An 18,981-nucleotide genomic window follows, 5' to 3' on the forward strand; every position below is an offset into this window, starting at 1 on the left:
TGCTCTTAGATGAGGGCACAGGGACTGTGGGGGCTTAGAACATGAGGCCACAGCCCAGTGCATCAGAAACAGGTCTCCATCTGGTTTTGGGTGCAAGAGTTGCTTTATATCACCCATTTCTTTGCACAGATCAGAACATCCACCCACTCTGAAATTCAGGGCATATTAAGAGAAGAGTGTTGATCGGGCGTGTTTCTATGTGTTGTTGTGAGCACGTGTGGGAAACAATGGTGGCACATGAGTGTGTACTTGCGCTTATGTTGCCGACACCATTTCTCTGAATATGTTACACAACTGAGATGGTTTGGATCATCTGAATGGAATAACATGTTTACCCATGGTATTGCACGTCTCCAATCCCAAATAAACATGATGGCAAAAACTAGACGAAAATGTGGAAAGAATAATAAATCACACAATGTCACTGAAGTCATGCAAAGAGGAAAGAAAGATGAAAAAAAATGGGCAAGCACCAGACACCAGAAATGAAAAAAAAAAAAAAAAAGCCAATGCATACAATTCTAAAATCATTCTTACCTTCTTCAGTCATTGTGTCATAATATTTTAGTTTTCCATATGATCCAAGTTCTACAACATCACAGTAAAAGACACAAAGATAAGGAACGAGCTGTAATGCAAGAACTTTGTTTTTACACATTCTTAATTAATCAGATTCAGAGTTATACTGTCAAATTCCGCAATCGTAACTATATAGGGATGTGCAAACATGGGCCATGTGGCAGACAGCTTTCACGGCCCATTTTCAGAAATCACTTAAAATATATTATTCTACTGGGGGTAGGATGTGCCCTGCATTACAGAAGAGGACACAGTTATTTTAACATCTGATGAAACAGAGTATGTGGCAAGAGAACTTCACACCGGGTCTAGCCTGGCCCTATAATTTTTATAGAGGTGACACTCCAGGAGAAAGGGTCAAACAAGGACAATGTCCAGGCCCCGTGAGGCTTGCAGACTGGCATCCTTTGCGCAGAATCATGGGCCCAGAGGTTCGGTTCAATGGCTCCTCCCCGACACAACCACTTCCCGGAGATTAAGGTGGCTACCTGGGAAAACCCAAAATGCAACACCAGGCTCTAACCTCCCCTTTCACTTTTAGCACATATTTTAGATAGAAAACAGTGAATACCATGAGTACAGCCTGCTGAGAAGAGCTGCAAAAGGTGCAGAGTGCTCTGGGAAGAAGAGGGAGGGCACCTGGCTCAGGCAGGTGACAGGGCACCATGTCTCCCAGGCCGAGCATCGCCCGCTGCTCCTTGGATGGCAGGGCACGGGAGGCTACCAGCAGCCCCTCCTGTGCACGGGCCGCTGAAGGCTCCAGTGGCCATGGGCCCCAGTGGCAGAAAGCACAGCTGTGCTGAATCAGCTGGGGGTGCTGAGTCAGCTGGGGCTGGGGAGGAGACGAGGCTGGGATGCACCCTGTCTGTTTTTCTTACTTCAGTTCTAAAATAGAAACTTTTATTCTTCTTCATCTGAAAATTCCAGATTGTTTTAAGCAACATTGTGAATAGGTTAAAAAAAATTTTTTTTTCCTGGTCATAACAACAGTCTCCCAATAAACCTCAAGAAATTAATTAGACTCAAGAGATATTCCTGTGGTTCTGCAGAATGCCTCCCTGGCTCATTAACTTGGGAAGCCAGTGAAAATCCACATCCAAATCAACTAATAATTGATGGGTTTTGTGTGCAAGATGAAGGATCTAGCTTAAAAGACAATAATAATAAATGTTCTTCTATTTTGTATTTATATTATGCATTATATATGTTATATATATTATATATAATGTGTGTGTATATATATCCCTTTTCCATTTTGCCTAAATTTTTACTGAAGCTGTTTTAATGCACCAATGCAAAATTATGCCTTAAGGAGAAAAATCACCTCATCCTTATCTTTCTGCAAAAACCTGTCTACTCTGGATTTTGTTAGATACAAAACGTGCAAGTACTTCAATAAGAAATTGAATTTTGTGTAAATAACAAGAAAGTCTTTTTAATGACTTCTGAGGATTGCCTTCAGTGGAATATAATTTTTTTTCTAGATATTTTAAGAACAGTAGTCTATTATACATATGACATTGCACAAGCTTGGAATTTTTAAATGATCTAAATACCTTCATAAATATTAAACGCATGTTCATGGTGGCTTTACACATAATATATGCACGTGTGTGTGTGCACGCATGCACATGCATGCGCGTAAAACCTTATAGTAAGTTCACAAATTACATCATCCAGCTAATTTTTTTGTAACCTCTACTCTTCCCCTGAGGTAAAGCAGTAGCATAAGCAGCTGGTATTCACAACTATTTGCTCAGGAAACAGAATGTGGGTGGCTCTGGGTTTGCCAAGTTGGGTGTAAACCATATTCTATACAGGAAAGATAAACCACTGCAATTTTATGGATCTGTCTTTTTAGATGCAACCTCTCCATATACACTTGCCTGTTTTCTATGTATCAGTTACAAACTGTCAAACATCTGCTTGTGGCAGATGTGATTATTTTTTACCCCATCTCTTGTGAAATCAGGTATAAATAAATACAAACATATTCTTCAGTTGTTTTATTTTTACATAGTTGAAATTGAAACTGTTCATGTCTGACAAAGCTCACACACTGTTGCTGCTATGGCAGGGTCCAGATTGTTTCTTCGCTGCTCCCTTGGATGAATGGGACAGAGGGATAAGAACTGAGTAGAACGTACCAAAAATGAAGCTAAAGATGGTGGAAGAGAAGGAATAAAAGTAGTGAAAAGCCAAAGAACAACAGGAGACATAGCAACTCAAAGCACAGTGAGGAAGGAAGGCAAGGGAAGAAGATCCTCCCCAGGGAAGAGAATCATATTTGTTGCTTACTGAGGCAAAGGCAGAAAAGAATGGGAAGGAAACGACCCTGTTAGAATAGTCTTTAATGCATACTGCGAAGGGATGGTGAGATGCTAGGCTCAGTGTTCCCATGTTTTCAGATGTTCAAGACAGCATCCTGGAGTCGGTAGGGTTGCATCTCCAAGAGGTAGTGGCTCTCATTCCTGAACCAGGGCCTCAGGGGGTGCAGGAAGAGGGGTGTGGCATGCAACTAGGATGAACACGACATGCATATGTCAGCCAGAGCACATCATGCACCTGGCTGGTATCCTACAGACCATGGATGCCTCACAGAGAGTGGTCTCAGCCACCATGGCCTGAGAGGGCCTAAGAGGCATGAATGAAAACTCACCTTCTAGGGGAAATGGCTTCAGTCAGCACACTTCCCACAGAGACTAACCAAGGTACCATTACACTATTGGATTAGGATTCCAACACAGCCTCATCCAAGTGGAATTTCTATGGGATAGGAGGAAGTGAGGGAGTTCAAGAGAGGGATGTTTAATCTCCACTAGCAATATCTATCATATCAACTGAGCAAGAGGCAGAGAGGATCGGAAGAGAGATGAATCACCAGTGAATATCATCCTGGGTACCACCTGGTGTCTCTTCACTGCAACATTTCTTTAAGAAGCCCACACAGCCTAAGAAAAAATTCCAGAACCCAGTGTTTGGTGTTGGAGTTGAGCCTGTAAGCCGATCTGAATGCTGCCTGTCATGGTGACCACACTTCCTTTCACACTATTTGGATAGTTGCGGCCACCGGCATCCATGCTCCCAGCTCTCTAGGACGGATGGAGCCTTTTGTCATTCTTCCATCCACTTCTTTCCAGGTCCTGCAACATAACGACCTGCTTTAAGGTACCTTCTGATTCCTGTCCACACTTCATGATTGGTGAGTCAAGGGAAGGGTCTTATCTTCAGGATCAAAGAATCTGTGAATAAGAGCTAGTTTTTGAGGCCCCTGATCTCCTTTCTTAAGAATAGCATGGGTTGGGACCTCTGGGTGGCTCAGCTGTTGAGTGTCTGCCTTTGCCTCAGGGTGTGATCCTGGAGTCCTGGGATTGAGCCAAATCAACCCCCACCCCCACCCCCCCGCATTGGGCTCCCTATGGGGAGCCTGCTTCTCCCTCTATCTGTGTCTCTGCCTCTCTCTGTGCATCTCTTATGAATAAATAAATAAAGTCTTAAAAAAAAAAAAGGAACAGTATGGGTACAGATTTCTCCTTCCAACACCGACTTTCTCAGCTCCACTTTTGAGGCCTTTGGTATTTTCAACCCCCTTTTCAGCAAATCTCCCCAGACAGGAGCAGGAGAAAAGTGACTTCTCACCTTTCAGGCCTCAAATTCTGATATATAAGCCAGAAAGTCAATAGAAGCATCTATGCTGGGTTTATTTTATTAGAATGAAAAATAGAGGGGGTGGGGAATCAGTGAGAACAAGTATTTATTACTTAAATGTTAGCTATAGGAAAAAAATGATTACTTATTTTTTTAAGTCAAGGAGCTTCTTTATTTTTGGTATTGGTTTGAATGTGGAAGACCTAAAAATTAAGGCATTCTCATACAAAGGTAGTCTCTCAGTAAAGTTGCCTTTGCTACACACCAGAAGGTGTGTGCAGATACTGAATTAGATCAACCCATGGAAGGATTATTTTCAGTAGCAAATGGAAATTAAGGACATGGGCTTTGAAACCAGGGTGTAGACTTGAATCTGTGATTTGCCACTTATTAGCTGTGTGACTTTGAGCAAATTGCTTGACCTCTCCAAGCCTCGGTGTCCTCAGCTGTAAGAGGCATAAATATATTAATCCCATAAAGTTGTGGTAAAGGTGAGATAGATGAGATAATAACACTGACTAAGCCATAGTAAGGGGCAGCTTCACTACCACAAGCTCCATCAAGAAGAGTGAGGTAGGGATCCCTGGGTGGCGCAGCGGTTTAGCGCCTGCCTTTGGCCCAGGGCGCGATCCTGGAGACCCAGGATCGAATCCCACGTCAGGCTCCCTGCATGGAGCCTGCTTCTCCCTCTGCCTATGTCTCTGCCTCTCTCTCTCTGTGATGACTATCATAAATAAATAAAATTTAAAAAAAAAAAAAAAAAAAAGAAGAGTGAGGTAGAACCCATGGGGACATGGAGCAGAGCAGTTAGAGAATTTGGTATTTTATACAGGTTTGTTAAAACAAATTCAACACTACTTAAAGAGGTTTTAAATTGCCATTTGTTGCTCAACTACAAAAGCTATTCTACTATGTTGGGACCTGCATGTAAAAGAAATTTCTTCCTCAGTCCTCTCCTCTCAGATCTATGGAGAATGTCAAAACATGGACCATAACCATGGCTTTTTTTTTTTTTTAAAGAATTTTAAAAATTTTAATACAGTTCAAATCAGTGGGCCAGGTTCATTTTAGCTCCTTCACTGACAAACCTGGGGGCAGAGACTGCTTGAGTTTCTCTGCCCTCTATTTGTCTGTGATGACCAAAGTATAAAGATATCGGCTGCATCGAACTTTAAACTTCACATTATCCTTATTCTTCTTGATCTTGATGGATTTGGCGTCCTTCGCTGGGCTGTCAGCAAGAAGTCCTTGATTTCCTCGATTTTGCGAGACATGGCAACGGGGGTCGCAGGGGTCAGCGCACGGCTGGCACCCACTCACGGATTACCCCGGATTGCCCCCCAGGCTCCCCTTTACCCGCAGTGGCTCTACTACTTATGGGATAGCACATGACCTATCATCCATCTGACCACCTGTGTTCTACTCGGGACCTAGGCACCTTCCCTTCTAATATTTGCACACAAGCCAGTGTCTCCAAGTAGGATGTCCACATGTTGGAGACCGAGATCCTCTTCCTCTTAGATCTCTTCCAAGAGAACCTAGAACAGTGCTTTTCTCTTATCAACACTCTCTTCACATTTCTTAAATAAAACATATAAATGCACAGCTCCCAAATGACAGTGAGGTTTAGGATGCTTTGGTTTGTTGAACTTCCCTAGAAGCTGAAGTTAGGAAGGCAGGCACAGATGCCATGACATCATTATCAAGGTTAAGAATGCTTCTGAGTGAGATAGACAAGCTGGCTAAGTCAAAGTAGTGGCTCTACTACTTATGAGCCCGGTGATCCTCTCTGAGTCTCAAACTCTTCTTCAGTTAAAATGGGGCCAAGAACAGGGTGCCTGGGTGGCTCAGTTGGTCTACTATCTGACTCCTGATTTTGGCTCAGGTCATGTACTCAGGGTTCTGGGATTGAGTCCTGCACCAGCCTCCACGCTCAGTCGGGAGTCTGCTTGAGGATTCTCTCTCCCTCTCCCTCTGCCCCTTTTCCTGTTCATGCTTTGTCTCTCTCTAAAATAAATAAATATATCTTTAAAAAAATAAAGACGAGAACAATAAATACCTATTCTCAGGAGGGTTTTTGGAGGATCAGATGAGGACAAGCATATAAAGCACTTTGCACTGGGGTGGCACAGACATCTTTAGTAACTAGTACCCCTCTTCACTGTCTGCCAAAGGTCCAACATGAACATCAACTTGGCCTAGCAAGAGGTTGCTGAATCCTATTCAAGCTCTGATCATCTCTGAGGGTGGGCACCAATGCTTGCCATGTGCAAGTCAACAAAACCCCTAGACTTCTTCTCTTAAACACAAGGAAAACCATCTAAAGAAAAACTTTCAGTTTGGTAAAGGCTGCCCTGGCTAACTTCCAGAGCCATGTTTTGCAGTTTCAGCCTGAGGTGGCTTTTTTTTTTTTTTTAAGCTTGTGAATTTATTTTTATTATTGAAATGTTGTGAATGGGAGGGGGGGATGACAGTTGAGTATTTGTAATTTCCCATCCCACTCCCCAACATAAATGTAGCATTTATATTTGTGGATCTATATAATTTTTAAGTTTCTTGCAGTATATCTGGCCTTACCTTTTTTCTCTTGTCTTTTCCTGTGAAAAACTTGCATCACAATAAGCACGAGTTCTGAGTTAAAAGGTAGTTTCCAATACAGTGCAATTGAAAGCTTTGGTTTCATTTCACCTCAAAAAAAGCGGGGGGGGGGGGCGGGCTGCACAAGCCACCACAATTAATTGCTTCCCATTAAAAGGCTTTTTTTGGTCATTATTCTTTTATATCAAATTCATGCTAATGCAAGTAACTTTTTAAACTTAAAAATAAACTTGGAGAGACTGAGGTTAAATGAGGAAACAGCCATGAGTCCTCACTTCCTATTCAAGTCAGAAGGAAAGGAATATTTTAACCTTCAAATTCTCACTCAAAAGAGGCTTTCAAAGTACTGACTCACAGCCGAAGTTTCTGCTTACCATTCCGTGGTGGGGGGTGGGAGGGTGGACGGACACTGATGTTCATGTGTTAAGCTTCCCAAAGAGTTCCTAATATGTACACACTTGCCCAGGGACAGCTGTACTCTTACACATGGCAACACATGGATGTCACACACAAGGTGTTAACAGAGAGGCCTTTGCTCTATGGAGTTCCTTCACATCTGACTCTCTCTCCCCTTTCTATGCTAATGAGTGCTTCTTTTTCTTCTGCGAGATGAAAACCTCTCACTTAGGCTTTTGGATGCCAGGCAAGAACTGTGCAAATGAAAATAAAGGGTTGAACTGGGGCACAGACTTCCATCAGCTATTGAGTTGAAAGTAGGATTTCTGAACAGACTGCTCACAAATTTATCACCTGATTTTCATGCCCGTTGAATCTAGCCCCTTTGTGAAATACCCTTTGCTTCCTGCAAACCTGGCCACACTAGTTTGTTACTGCTGATGTTTCTGTCACCCCACTCTGTATATTTCCTTGTTAACGTCCAGCTGCTGACATCATTCTGAGGCCCCAGCTCCCAGCAAACACTGATGTTACATCACCAGCCAAATCTGGAGTCAGAACGGTCCCAGCATCTGGCCTGTGTCTGAGCACAGAAGCATTCTGACAAGGCATGAATGAGCCACAGGCGCCAGGTAGGGATGTGAGCAGAGTGGGCTGGAGACAAGGACAGGGAGTGGTGTGATTATGGACACCTGGACAGTGCATGCTTAAAAATGGGCAATGGCCATGCACCTCCAGCTCCATGTGGAAACGTGGGTGCAGTGTTGAAAGATCTGCTGATTATTCAAGGGAAGCCAGATACCTGGATTTTTACATGAAAATTCCTGCTTTTTAAACATTGGCAATGGGGGCACCTAGGTGGCTCAGTGGTTGAGCATCTGCCTTTGGCTCAGGTCATGATCCCAGGGTTCTGGGATTGAGTCCACATCATGCTCCCTGCAAGGAGCCTGCTTCTCCCTCTATGTCTCTGCCTCTTTCTCTGTGTCTCTCATGAATAAATAAAGTCTTTAAAAAAATGTTGCAACAAATTCCAAATTAAAAAACACCACCTAGAAGGTCATCTGGGTGGCTGAGTCTGTTAACTGCCTGACTCTTGATATCAGTTCTGGTCATGATCTCAAGGTCTAGAGACCAAGCCCCATGTCAGACTCTACGCTCAGTGGGGAGTCTGCTTGAGATTCCTTCCACTCTCTGCTGGTGCTCTCTCTCAAAAAACAAAACAAAACAACAAAACAGCAATGACAAAACAAAACACCACCTGGCTCATATTTGGCTCATCAATTTGTAATCTTTGGGTTAAAATCAGGTTGCTTGGTCAAATTCTTATAAATATTAGTTGGATGAATGAAAGAACAAATGAAACCAGCTTGGCCGTTGGAACTGGGAGGGGTCCTTGCTAGGCAAGTCTTCTCCAGAGAGTCAAGGACTTGGGCTCACTTCCTTGTCTCTCTCGAAGCTAACAAAGTTCACCTGGTGTACGTACCACAGTCTGCTCATCTCTGGCTTAGGGGCAAATTGAACCTCATCACCTCCAGCTCCTCTGGGATCACCAAGGTGGAGCCCATGTCAGGCCCATGGAGCTGCTAGCATCCTGTGACTAACTCCCTCCTGTATGTATGTTCTTGCCCAGCTGGCTCTGCCTTCACACAAGCCAATGGAGTGGCATCATTTATGTTTTGTTTCAAATCTTATTTTGGGAAAGAATGGAAGTTGCCCATTAGGTGTAACTGTTCCCAATTATCTTGCAAGGAACTGTCTGGATTATGAAAAATATAGTGAAAGGTTCTGAGAGGCTAGTTAGAACCACAGAGGGAGGTGCCATAATTACATGGGAATTATCATCCTCGAACGGTGAACAATAATGTGTGGTCATCACTGTGGATCATCCAGATGGTCCATAATGAAATGCCCAAGTGAGTCCCCAGATACTCCGACTTCTTATAAATTTGTCACCTAATTTGCAGCCTTGCTCCTCTGCGGTGTTGCTTAGCAATATCAATGGTTACTGATTTCCATCCTGTGAGGAGCTGACTCAGGCCATATTTCACTGTAATTTACATGCTCTGGATGATCAAACAAGAAAAATGGGACCTGGATGTGCTGTTCTGTTGCTTTCCTTTTGAGGTGGGTTGGGGGCAGGAGAGAGAGTATAGGACAGAGCAAGCAGGTTTCTGGAAAGGATTTTTAAAGAAAAACAGTGAGAAACCTATGCAAGAGGATCAACCCAAAACAGTGTGGTTAAAAAAAGATTTCCTGGGTTTTTATGAGTATCCCTTTAATTGTGTAATTAAAAATCTCAATGACAACTTTAACATAATTTTAAATACTGATACTTTGTCAGAATGTTTTTCTCCCCGAAGGGATGGAGAAAAGCAAGTGATGATACAGCCTAAAACTATATCTTTGAGTTTGGAGCTCTATGGACCTTGACTTGACAACTGGGTCTGCCACATACTAGCCATGAGACTTTGGGCATGTTACCGAACCTCTCTGATACTCCATTCCTATACTTACATAAAATGGAAACAGTAATAGTTGTCTTGTAGGGTTGTGGTGAGGACTAGAGGTACTTAACATGTAATTGGCACATATTATTCATTAAAAAAACATGGTAGGCATTAATATGGCTTTAAGGCATCTATTGGTTTTCCTTTAAATGGATAGCATTCTTCTGCTCTTTTCAAAATCAGCATGAATCTGTTATCAAGAGACCTCACCATGATGCAGAACATGGCGATCTTGCAGTACAGTATGTTTTAGAGTCAATGGATGTGAGTTCTAATCCAGACTTTAATTCTTATTAGATATGTGACTTTGTAATAAAATACTCCTTAGTTTACCTATCTATAATGGGGCTAATTCTAGTACTCCCTATTGTGTTGTTGTCAGGGGCTTTACTCGATGCCTGGGACATTGGAAGTGTTCCATCAATGGGAGCCATCATTCTATGATTGTGCCAAAGCTCAGTGAGTAATGAATATCCAGGCTAACATAGTAAGTAACAATAACTGACCTAGTATTAGAAACTTGTTCTAACATCCATTTCACAAGCTTATATTGGAGGAGAAACAGGTGAAAGGAAAAGAATGACAAAAATAATGGCCAATTACATCATGCCAAAGGAAGTCTATGAAGGTCATATTCTTTTGTATAATCTGACATCAAGTACATGGGGGCTGCTGGCATTATTTAAAGAATGTCCAGCTCAGGCAAAGAGATATTATAAACACCTTTAAGTTTTGACTTTCAAAAGGATCATTCAAAAGGGACTTCAACTGTATAGCAAAGTGGATACATCCAATGTTAAAAGAGTGAGTTCTGGGGTCCAACAAATCTGGATTTGAACATGGCTCCATCAATCACTTCTTATTATGTAACTATTATAACTTTCACCATCCTTATATGTTAAATGACTATAATAGAAGTTCCTATCTCATAGCGTTGATGTGAAAATTAAATGACTTAATTTATATAAAATGCTTAACACAGTGTCTGGCACAAATTAAGTATTCAATAAATGTTACCTATTCCAGTGATTGTCATTCTAATGGTCTCTGTGGGCATCAATTCAGAGTTTTGGCTGAATATTTAATACTTTTTCTGGTATCTTCTTTTTCAGGCGGAGTCTCCAGGGAGAAAATGATATTGTCAAAGATAGTAAAAAACTATAGTTTGAATAGCAAAGAGCACACAGTATCAGGTACCATCTGTATAACATTTGGAATTTATTTCTTATTTCAGAAAATCTGTCTGACCTCTTCTGATAGCAAGGTTCTAAAACATGTTTTCGATAATTTTTTTTTTCCTGTGTAGGTAAGGGGTTAGGAAAGCTAACGTTTTCATTAATGACATTTTATAACATCTTGGGCACATTTTTGCATCTCTGGAAATTGAAAGATTATATTCATGAAATCAAGCAAAACAAATTTTCTGATTAAGTCTTATCAAATTTGGGTGCAGGATACTGACATATATATTACTAAGTCTTTAAAGTGGCAAAACATTCCATTCCCTTTTCCTGTCCCCCCTCCTCCTTTTTAAAAAAAGGACTTGAGGTGGTACATGTCTAGACAGGCCCACTTTCTTTCACAGACATAGGAGCTTGGCTATATTACATGTAAGCAAGATCCACAGGGTGGGGCCCCAGATGGTGCTAATGCTTCCACATCATAAGCAACACCCACATCCCAACCAGTCCGGAAGCTCTATCAGTTCCATCCCTAAACTCAATTCCATCCTTCCTGCTCCATTCCCATTGCCCCTGCCTTAGTCTGAGGCTCTTGCCATAGTCTTATTTGAACTCTCAATTCCCAATCTTTCTCACCTCCTCCTGTCTACTCTCAACACCTCTCACCTACCTTTCACACTTTCCAGCGTCATGCTTTCAAAACACAAAATCAAAATATGATAGCTCTGAATCCTGCACTTTTCATGTTGGACTTTTATTAGGTCTCCTAGTTTATTCAATCCTTCAGAACCCAGTTCTGAGGTTCCCTCCTGCAGGCGGCATCCCTGAACGGCCCCCATCCCTAGTGGGAGTCAGGTCCTCCTGTGTGTCTGTTCCAAGTACATACTTTTGTTGTGTGTTCATCAAATGTACCTTAACCTATTTGCTTTCTGCCCTACAGGGCAAAGAATCCTCTTATTTATTTTGTTAATTTCAGCACCCAGCAGAGTTCCTGGCACTCTGTAGGTGTTCAAACGCTGTTGAATTGAATTAGATCTCTATTTAATAGTGCACTGTTGATCTTCTTCAGCTGAGTTGCCTTTGGTACTGATGCCTATGGTTCCTTCCATTTTAGTGTTCTAACCCTGCAGTTTCAACTATTCTGTTTTCAGTGTCTCTGCAGGGAGGAAGATGTATGTGGCCTCAACTCTTGGAATCCCTTTCACTGCCTCTGTAAATTTAAGAGGATTTACGTCATGTGCAAAAGTACCATCAGTAGAGTCCTCAGCACACAGAAGACAAAATGGCGGTGACATCTTGGAAATGGAAGTGGAAAAAACCACTGGTGCAGAGAATGGATACTGCATGCTGGCTAGAGAACAACTTGGATGTTCTCCTGGATCCCATCTTGCAGCCTGGCTGGAGTCAGTGGTATTTGCCAGGCAGAGAGAATCAGTGCTAAATTATATTCAGCCACGGGTCAGCACAGCTGAGTTTCTACCCTATGATGTACTGAGCATCAAACAATATAGAAAAGCGCACAAGAAAAGCATCCTAGAGGGAGAGAAAAAGCAACAAAATGAAAAAACAAAACAAAACAAAAAACTCCAGCCATCTCAGTGGGGGGAAGGGAGGAGGAAGGGTGATAAAAGGCAAGGGATAAGAGAGAAATCTGAGAAGTTAAAATAATTTGAGAAGAGGATGAAAAAGAGGGAAAAAAGAGTGAGAAAACAACAAGAAATTAATGCCACTAATGTGGAAAGAGATGAAAAGAAAAGCTATCCTTATAATTATGTATCTTGCACTCCAGCATTGTGCAGGATGTCACTTTACTGATTATTTGGATCCCTACCATAATAGAAACAATCACCCCAAGTTATGAAGACCTTAAAGGATCAAATTCAAAGTAGAAAGAATATTTATGCAATCATCTAAATTTCATCTAAGTGTAAATCCATTTACCAATACGCCTAATTAAATGCCATATGGTATAATGTGGAACTATACAAGTGAGTTTAAAATCCAGATGTGAAGATAGGGCAGGAGATGAAGACATGTTTCATAAATAGTCCATTATACACCTTAGATCAAATAGCAAATGCCTGCCAGTGGACCAGAGATCTGACGATGTTGGAGGAGGCAAGGCATGACAGGACCTTCTAATCCCCATGGATAGAAATGGTGACCTAGCAATGTTTCCGCAGGACTAAAAAATTAATACAGTAATTGCTCTTCCAGATTTTTATCAATATGTTAGGAAGAGGAATTTTTTTTTTTTTAGTCTGCTGAACATCTGAAAGCTATGAACCCCAGATGAAATCAGGACTTTCTGGAAGGAAATGAGTTAAGTACTATGTCACGCCAATTTCCTTCTTATTGTACAACTTTGTAAATACATAAACTACAGCCATACAGCTCCAGGATAGCTTTTGCTCCACGAAAGGCCAGACTGCCAAAAAGGTATGATGGGATCTAAAAAATTGGCACATACAAATAGGCTTATTTTTAAGGGAAAATAGAGAAAAGATAATTCAAAAACTTAATACTGGTTTACTGAAAAGTACCTGGAAATATGTTGATTGCAAGAAAAAAAAAAACAACTGAGAGCAATTTATTTGACAAACATCTACATGGAACTAATGATGTGCCAGGCAATGTTCTGCATGCCCTGTGAATAGCACTGTAGTGAGTATACTTAATAGGCTTAAGGGATAGATATTATTATCTTCCCTGTTTTACAAAGGAAGCCGAGCTAGAGAGAAGTTAAATAGCGTGCCCAGGATCATGCAGCAAGTAAGTGGCAGATCTGGGGTTGGAACCAAGGTGGCTGGTTTCACAACGGGTCTAACAACTACACAATGTTTCTCCTCCCATGAGTCTGATGGGAAGAGTTCTACATGGGGAAGAGTCCCCACCTAGCAGGGGAGAAAGCCCATCTCAACAGGCATACTGGATGATCCTACTGTTACACTCCAAGGGTCAGATCCTTTTTGCTGATCCTCACTAGCATAAAGAAGATGGTGTACACTCCTGAAGTCTAGAAAAGGTTCTGAAACTTTTTTCTAGCAAGGAAACTCTGCATGACCTATTACATCATGAATGGAAACGTGGTGCATGCATGGAAAGGAAGGTGAATAACTGGGTAAGGTTTTTTTAGAAATGGCAGAGGAACATTTTCATCACAAATAGTTTTCTGGAATGAAACTGACTCACTATGATTTTGAACTCCTGGCAATGACGGTTGTTCTGGCCTAAGGCCGTAGCTTTGAAGCAAAGTTGCACTTGCTTTGGGATTAAGTGCTGCCGCCTTGGGAAGTCAGAGGGAAACCACCACCTCAGAAGTAGCCATGTGGGTTACTGCAATGCACTGGGAAGCTCAGATGCAGCAACATTGTTTAAACTGGTTTCCAGGTTTAAACCAGTCCAGTATAAGCACTGGCTACTGTTCACCCAGAGACTTATCTATAGTGGGGGCTTGTAAAGAACCATCTTTCCCAATGGGTTATTCCATCACTACATCACTACACTACACTCACATCAGCTTGCAATAGAAATGTGTATCGTACATGAATGAATGAATACATGAATCCACACACAAATAAGAAATCAATCTGACATAGACCAAAAGCTTCGTAAAAACGACAATCTTGCTGGACTCTTGATATGTGTGTGAATGTGTGTCAGTGACTGTGTGACACGGGTGCATGTGTATCATATAGTCTTATTTGAGCCTCTAGACAAGGTATAAAGGACAGTTTGGTGTGGGGTGAGGAAATTCTTTGTAGTGACTGAGGAGAGAGGAACAGGCTTGGGGGATCTGATATCGTGGGGTCAGAGGGAAACAGACTGACAGTAGCTTGAGGATGTGCATTTACAACATGATCAACATCCAGAGGTGAGCACACCACACAGCACACAACCCAGATGCAAGAGTCAAACTGGGAAGAGTTTTGGCTACGATCACAGCATACTGTCTCCTAACTGTATGCAAGTCATCCAACCTGCTCTTTATTAAGAGAGGCCTTGCCATTCATTAAACAAGCAGAGGTGTCTTTAGTGTTTCATTTGGAAGAAAACACCTTTGAATGCTCTTACATCACAGATGGTATTTATGTATCAACACACATTTGGAATGGGCAGTTGTCAGTAAAATCAAAGTGCATTTTCAGGGGTTGCCTCCATCCTTTGGTCCTCCACACCCTCATGCCTGTGATAGCTGCTTGCTCTCCCTGGGACTCTGAGTCCTTCCCTCAGAAGGATTTCTAACTGCATCTTTTGAGCATGTGATAAGTTCAAGAGAACAGAGATGAATCTGCAAGATTACGGATGCTTCTGTGTCTTTTCCCTTCTTTGTGCTATGTATAAACTCAAGTGCCATCAAAATTGGGTCTTGGGCCACATTTCTTTGTGGCCTTTACTTCAAAGCAAACTTGAGAGAGAGAGAGCAAGAGAGAGAGAGAGAGAACCCCCTTCCATCCTCAAAATCATTGACTTCAATAAGGTCATTCACATTCCCTTCATGCCCCAAATGAAACTTATTTATAATGTGTTCAACCCAAAGAGAGATTCAATTTCAACCATCTTTGCTGTTCAAATCCAAGAGTAATGCTTTATTATTTCCCAAAGAGAGGAGCTATTTGACTTGTCCCTGTGCTTGCTCTGTGAGAGGCATTAATAGTCTGTCTTCCTCTATCCAGGCATTTAAACTACTGTCATCTTATTAAAAACACAGACAGTAGATTGGATTTTATTCTTCTCCAGTGAAGATTTCCACTCCTGTTGCCTATTCACTTACCAACCGAGGCTGGATACAAACATTTTTCTTGCTAATTTAAACTGATCTATGACTTGGGATAAAGAGAAAGGTTACAATACTGCCTTTCAGGGAAAACTTCCCCACATTTTGAATGAAATAGGCCTGAAAATGACTTGCTTCTGGGATCAAATGACAATTTATGAAAACTCATATTGAAGCTGTTTTTAAAAATAGAAGCTAGGGAAATAACAAGTTCTACTGTTTGGTGAGAAAAAAAAGGAAAACTCAGCAAGCAAGTGAACGTTTTAAATCTTAGTGTCAGCTTCACGTTAACACTCAATGTATGTTAAGGAACTGGAATGGTTTTACAAAATAGGTGTTTGGCTCTGTGGATAAGAGATGGACATGTGCGACTAGAGGTGGGAGCCCTGGGAGCATGGAAGGCATCCGGGCTCTGAGGATAAACTTAGGAGCTAAGTGATGATGAGCAAGTAATGTCATTGTGCACCTCAGTTTACTCAGAGGTAAAACATACAACAATTTCCATAGCCACCATTGAGGGAATCACCCAAGGTGACTATTAGGTGTGTGGCACACAGTAGGCACTTCCAACTTCTACTCTTGTGTGTTTGCTCTTCACCATCTGTAAGACCCTTTCCTTCCTGCACTTGAATCACACATGCACAGGTATGGTCAACACACACATGGACACACACACACACACACACACACACACACTGCCCTAGTGCCCCCTGAAAGGAGAGACTGCTAGAATGTTCGTTCAGGGAGCACAGAGCCACCTGTTTGCCTGCTCATCCCCAAAGAGCCCCCATTGTGGTTGGATCAATGACAATAGTTTTGGTTCTCTTTGAGTCTCCCTGAGGTCCAACGCTTTAAACTGCTGCCTTCTTCTCTGCCTGCCCAGGCTCCTCACCTCCTCCAAGAACCACCCTCAAAGCTCACTTTCTCTAGGAAAAGACATCAGGTTCACACCCTGAGAACTCTGCCCACCACTGTGCTCGGCACTCTATGCACCCCAACATGGAGGTCCAATTTGGTTCATTCATCTTCACTTGTTACAACGTGATGTTGCCTCCATAAATGTGTGCTTTCACTGCTTCAGGATTGAGGGCTTTGTTCCTTCAAATAAGTGGTTCTAATGCCCCAGGAAGCCCCTCTCCTTTCCCCAGAGTGCTTCACTGAGAGCGATGAACAGATTCCATGGGGGCAGTGGCTCTCACATCTTACTGCTATTCCTGGAGAGACCCCTGCTGCCTCTGGTCCAGCCTCTCCTCCTTCCTGCCAAGCACTTCAACCAGAGCATCTATGAGCTGCATTTTGATCTCTAATGGGCATTTTCCCCTTTTTGTTCATCTTCAGAAAAGTGTCTGTGCTCTTCTTTTGCTTGTTCTCTATAAATTTACAAACCAAGTGATGAAGTCCCATGAAATATCTTCTCAGGATTTCAATCAGGGTTGAGTTGCATTTAGAGTTTAATTTGGGGAGAACTGAAAACTCTATAATGAATCAACATTTATTTAGATTTTCTATGTTCTTCAGAACCGATTACTTATTGTTTGCGCTATAACGTTCTTAAATATTTCCTTTGGGTTAACGCTTGGTAGTCGGTGGCTTTGTTGCATTTTGTAAATGGTGTCTTCATTGCTTTTATGTTGATTTTCGCTGATCTAGAGGAAGGGTATTGAATCAGGCATGTTGCTAAAGGATTTGACATGAGTGAACTCTTAACAGTTCTAACAGTTTGAAACATTTTTTTTACTCTTCCCTGTGGGAATTCTTTTGAGCAAAAGGTTCTGCTGATTTTTTTTTTTTTTAAGTTTGAAAACCTGTGGGGGGAGACAGTGAGAAAAAGAGATATTTGCTACTCATTTGTGAGGCTTTTACAATTGAGATGTCCTGGAATTCAGGTCACCAAAGCTGCCCGTTCACCTCCCACCGCCTGAGCCAGACCGATAAAGACAGGACAGATGGCACTGGGATGTCACAATAGCTACTGGAGGGGGAAAGGAGGGAGCAAAACTGTCCTTCAGGAAGGCAACAGAAAGGCTCCCAGGATGCTCCCCCAACCAATCTGAATAAATGTAACATGAATGTGTTGGCTGGAAAGTCACAACAGTGAGATTGGCTCTGATAACGTGAAGTGAATGTACAGTGGGAAACATCTGTCTGTCTGTCTAACAGCAAATAAGGTAGGTATGAGCACAGTGTCATTTTCAGACATTTCATTATGGGATTCTGAAGATTTTGTCTCAACAAACAGCCCGAAGGGAATTACATACAGGCATGGGACCCTGCTGTTCTAAACCGCCTCAAGCCCTGTAGTTAAATAATCCTTCAGTTCAATTATAGCCCAGTAGGCCAGTATTATTTCCACTTGTGTGTTTCTAAGGTACCAGGTGTACTTATTTGTTAGATTTTGCTATTAATAAAGTTGTTTTTACAATGAAAAAATGTAAATCACATTTAAAATTCTACGAGGAAGGAGCAATTTCTGGAACTGTAGAAGATAATCCCCGAATCCACAGAGATTGAATGAGGGGCTTCTCCTTTTGCGATTTCCTTCTCACACACAGTTTAACACAACATTATGTGGTAGAAGCTATTTTAGAGGTGTTTGATTTTGACAAACGAATGAAAGACTCAAATAAACTTTTTAGAATTTCGGAATGATGGTAATTCTTTGAACATAGAAAATTAGGCCCCTGGAATGCAATGGGAAAAAGAGCCAAAGCTATCTCAAAGGAAGGAAAAGGAAATGAAAAAGGAGAACCAAGAGTTTGGAAAGAAAAGCGGAAGTGAACACAACTCACCAGGAAGGCAACAGACAGGGATGCCTGGGTGGCTCAGTGGTTGAGTGTCTCCCTTCGGCTCAGGTCATGATCCCGGGGTCCTGGGATCAAGTTCTGCATCAGGCTCCCCAGGGAAGCCTGCTTCTCCCTCTGCCTATGTCTCTGCCTCTCTGTGTCTCTCATGAATAAATAAAATCTTTAACAAAAATGAAAAAAGAAGGCAGCAGACAGAGCAAACATTTCCCACCATAGCAATATTGCCAGAACCAGAGGGAGATTTATTCACTCATCCAGCAAATAGTGACTGAGCATCTACCTCATGTCAGTGCCATGCAAGAGGCAGGGGATACAGTGGTGGCCATGGCAGAAATGACTACTATTCACCATTGGAGGGACAGCCCTCAACTGACGAGGACTTAGGTGGTCCCAACCAAAGAGAGCCTTTGCTCGGGCATGGGCTAAGATAGCCCACATGGCTACAGACAGAGAGCTCTCCAGCAGAAAAATGATAAAGGCAAGCACTCATC

General features: G+C 42.0%; 1 protein-coding gene and 1 pseudogene across 3 annotated transcripts in view; both read right to left on the minus strand.

Moving 5' to 3' along the window:
- Nucleotides 1-18,981, minus strand: part of SLC24A2 (solute carrier family 24 member 2) — a 251,756-nt gene that overhangs the window by 70,535 nt on the left and 162,240 nt on the right. For 2 of the 3 annotated variants that reach the window (XM_038552504.1, XM_038552505.1), the window contains exon 5: nt 538-588. The exons of the other annotated variant lie outside the window; for it this stretch is intronic. In XM_038552504.1, the coding sequence (XP_038408432.1) occupies nt 538-588 (51 nt within the window). The remainder of the gene's footprint in view (nt 1-537; nt 589-18,981) is intronic. 3 annotated transcript variants of the gene reach the window in all.
- On the minus strand, nt 5,290-5,615 carry LOC100687371 (annotated as a pseudogene).

This window comes from Canis lupus, chromosome 11 (assembly GCF_011100685.1).
Source record: "Canis lupus familiaris isolate Mischka breed German Shepherd chromosome 11, alternate assembly UU_Cfam_GSD_1.0, whole genome shotgun sequence".
Classification (NCBI taxonomy): Eukaryota; Metazoa; Chordata; class Mammalia; order Carnivora; family Canidae; genus Canis; species Canis lupus.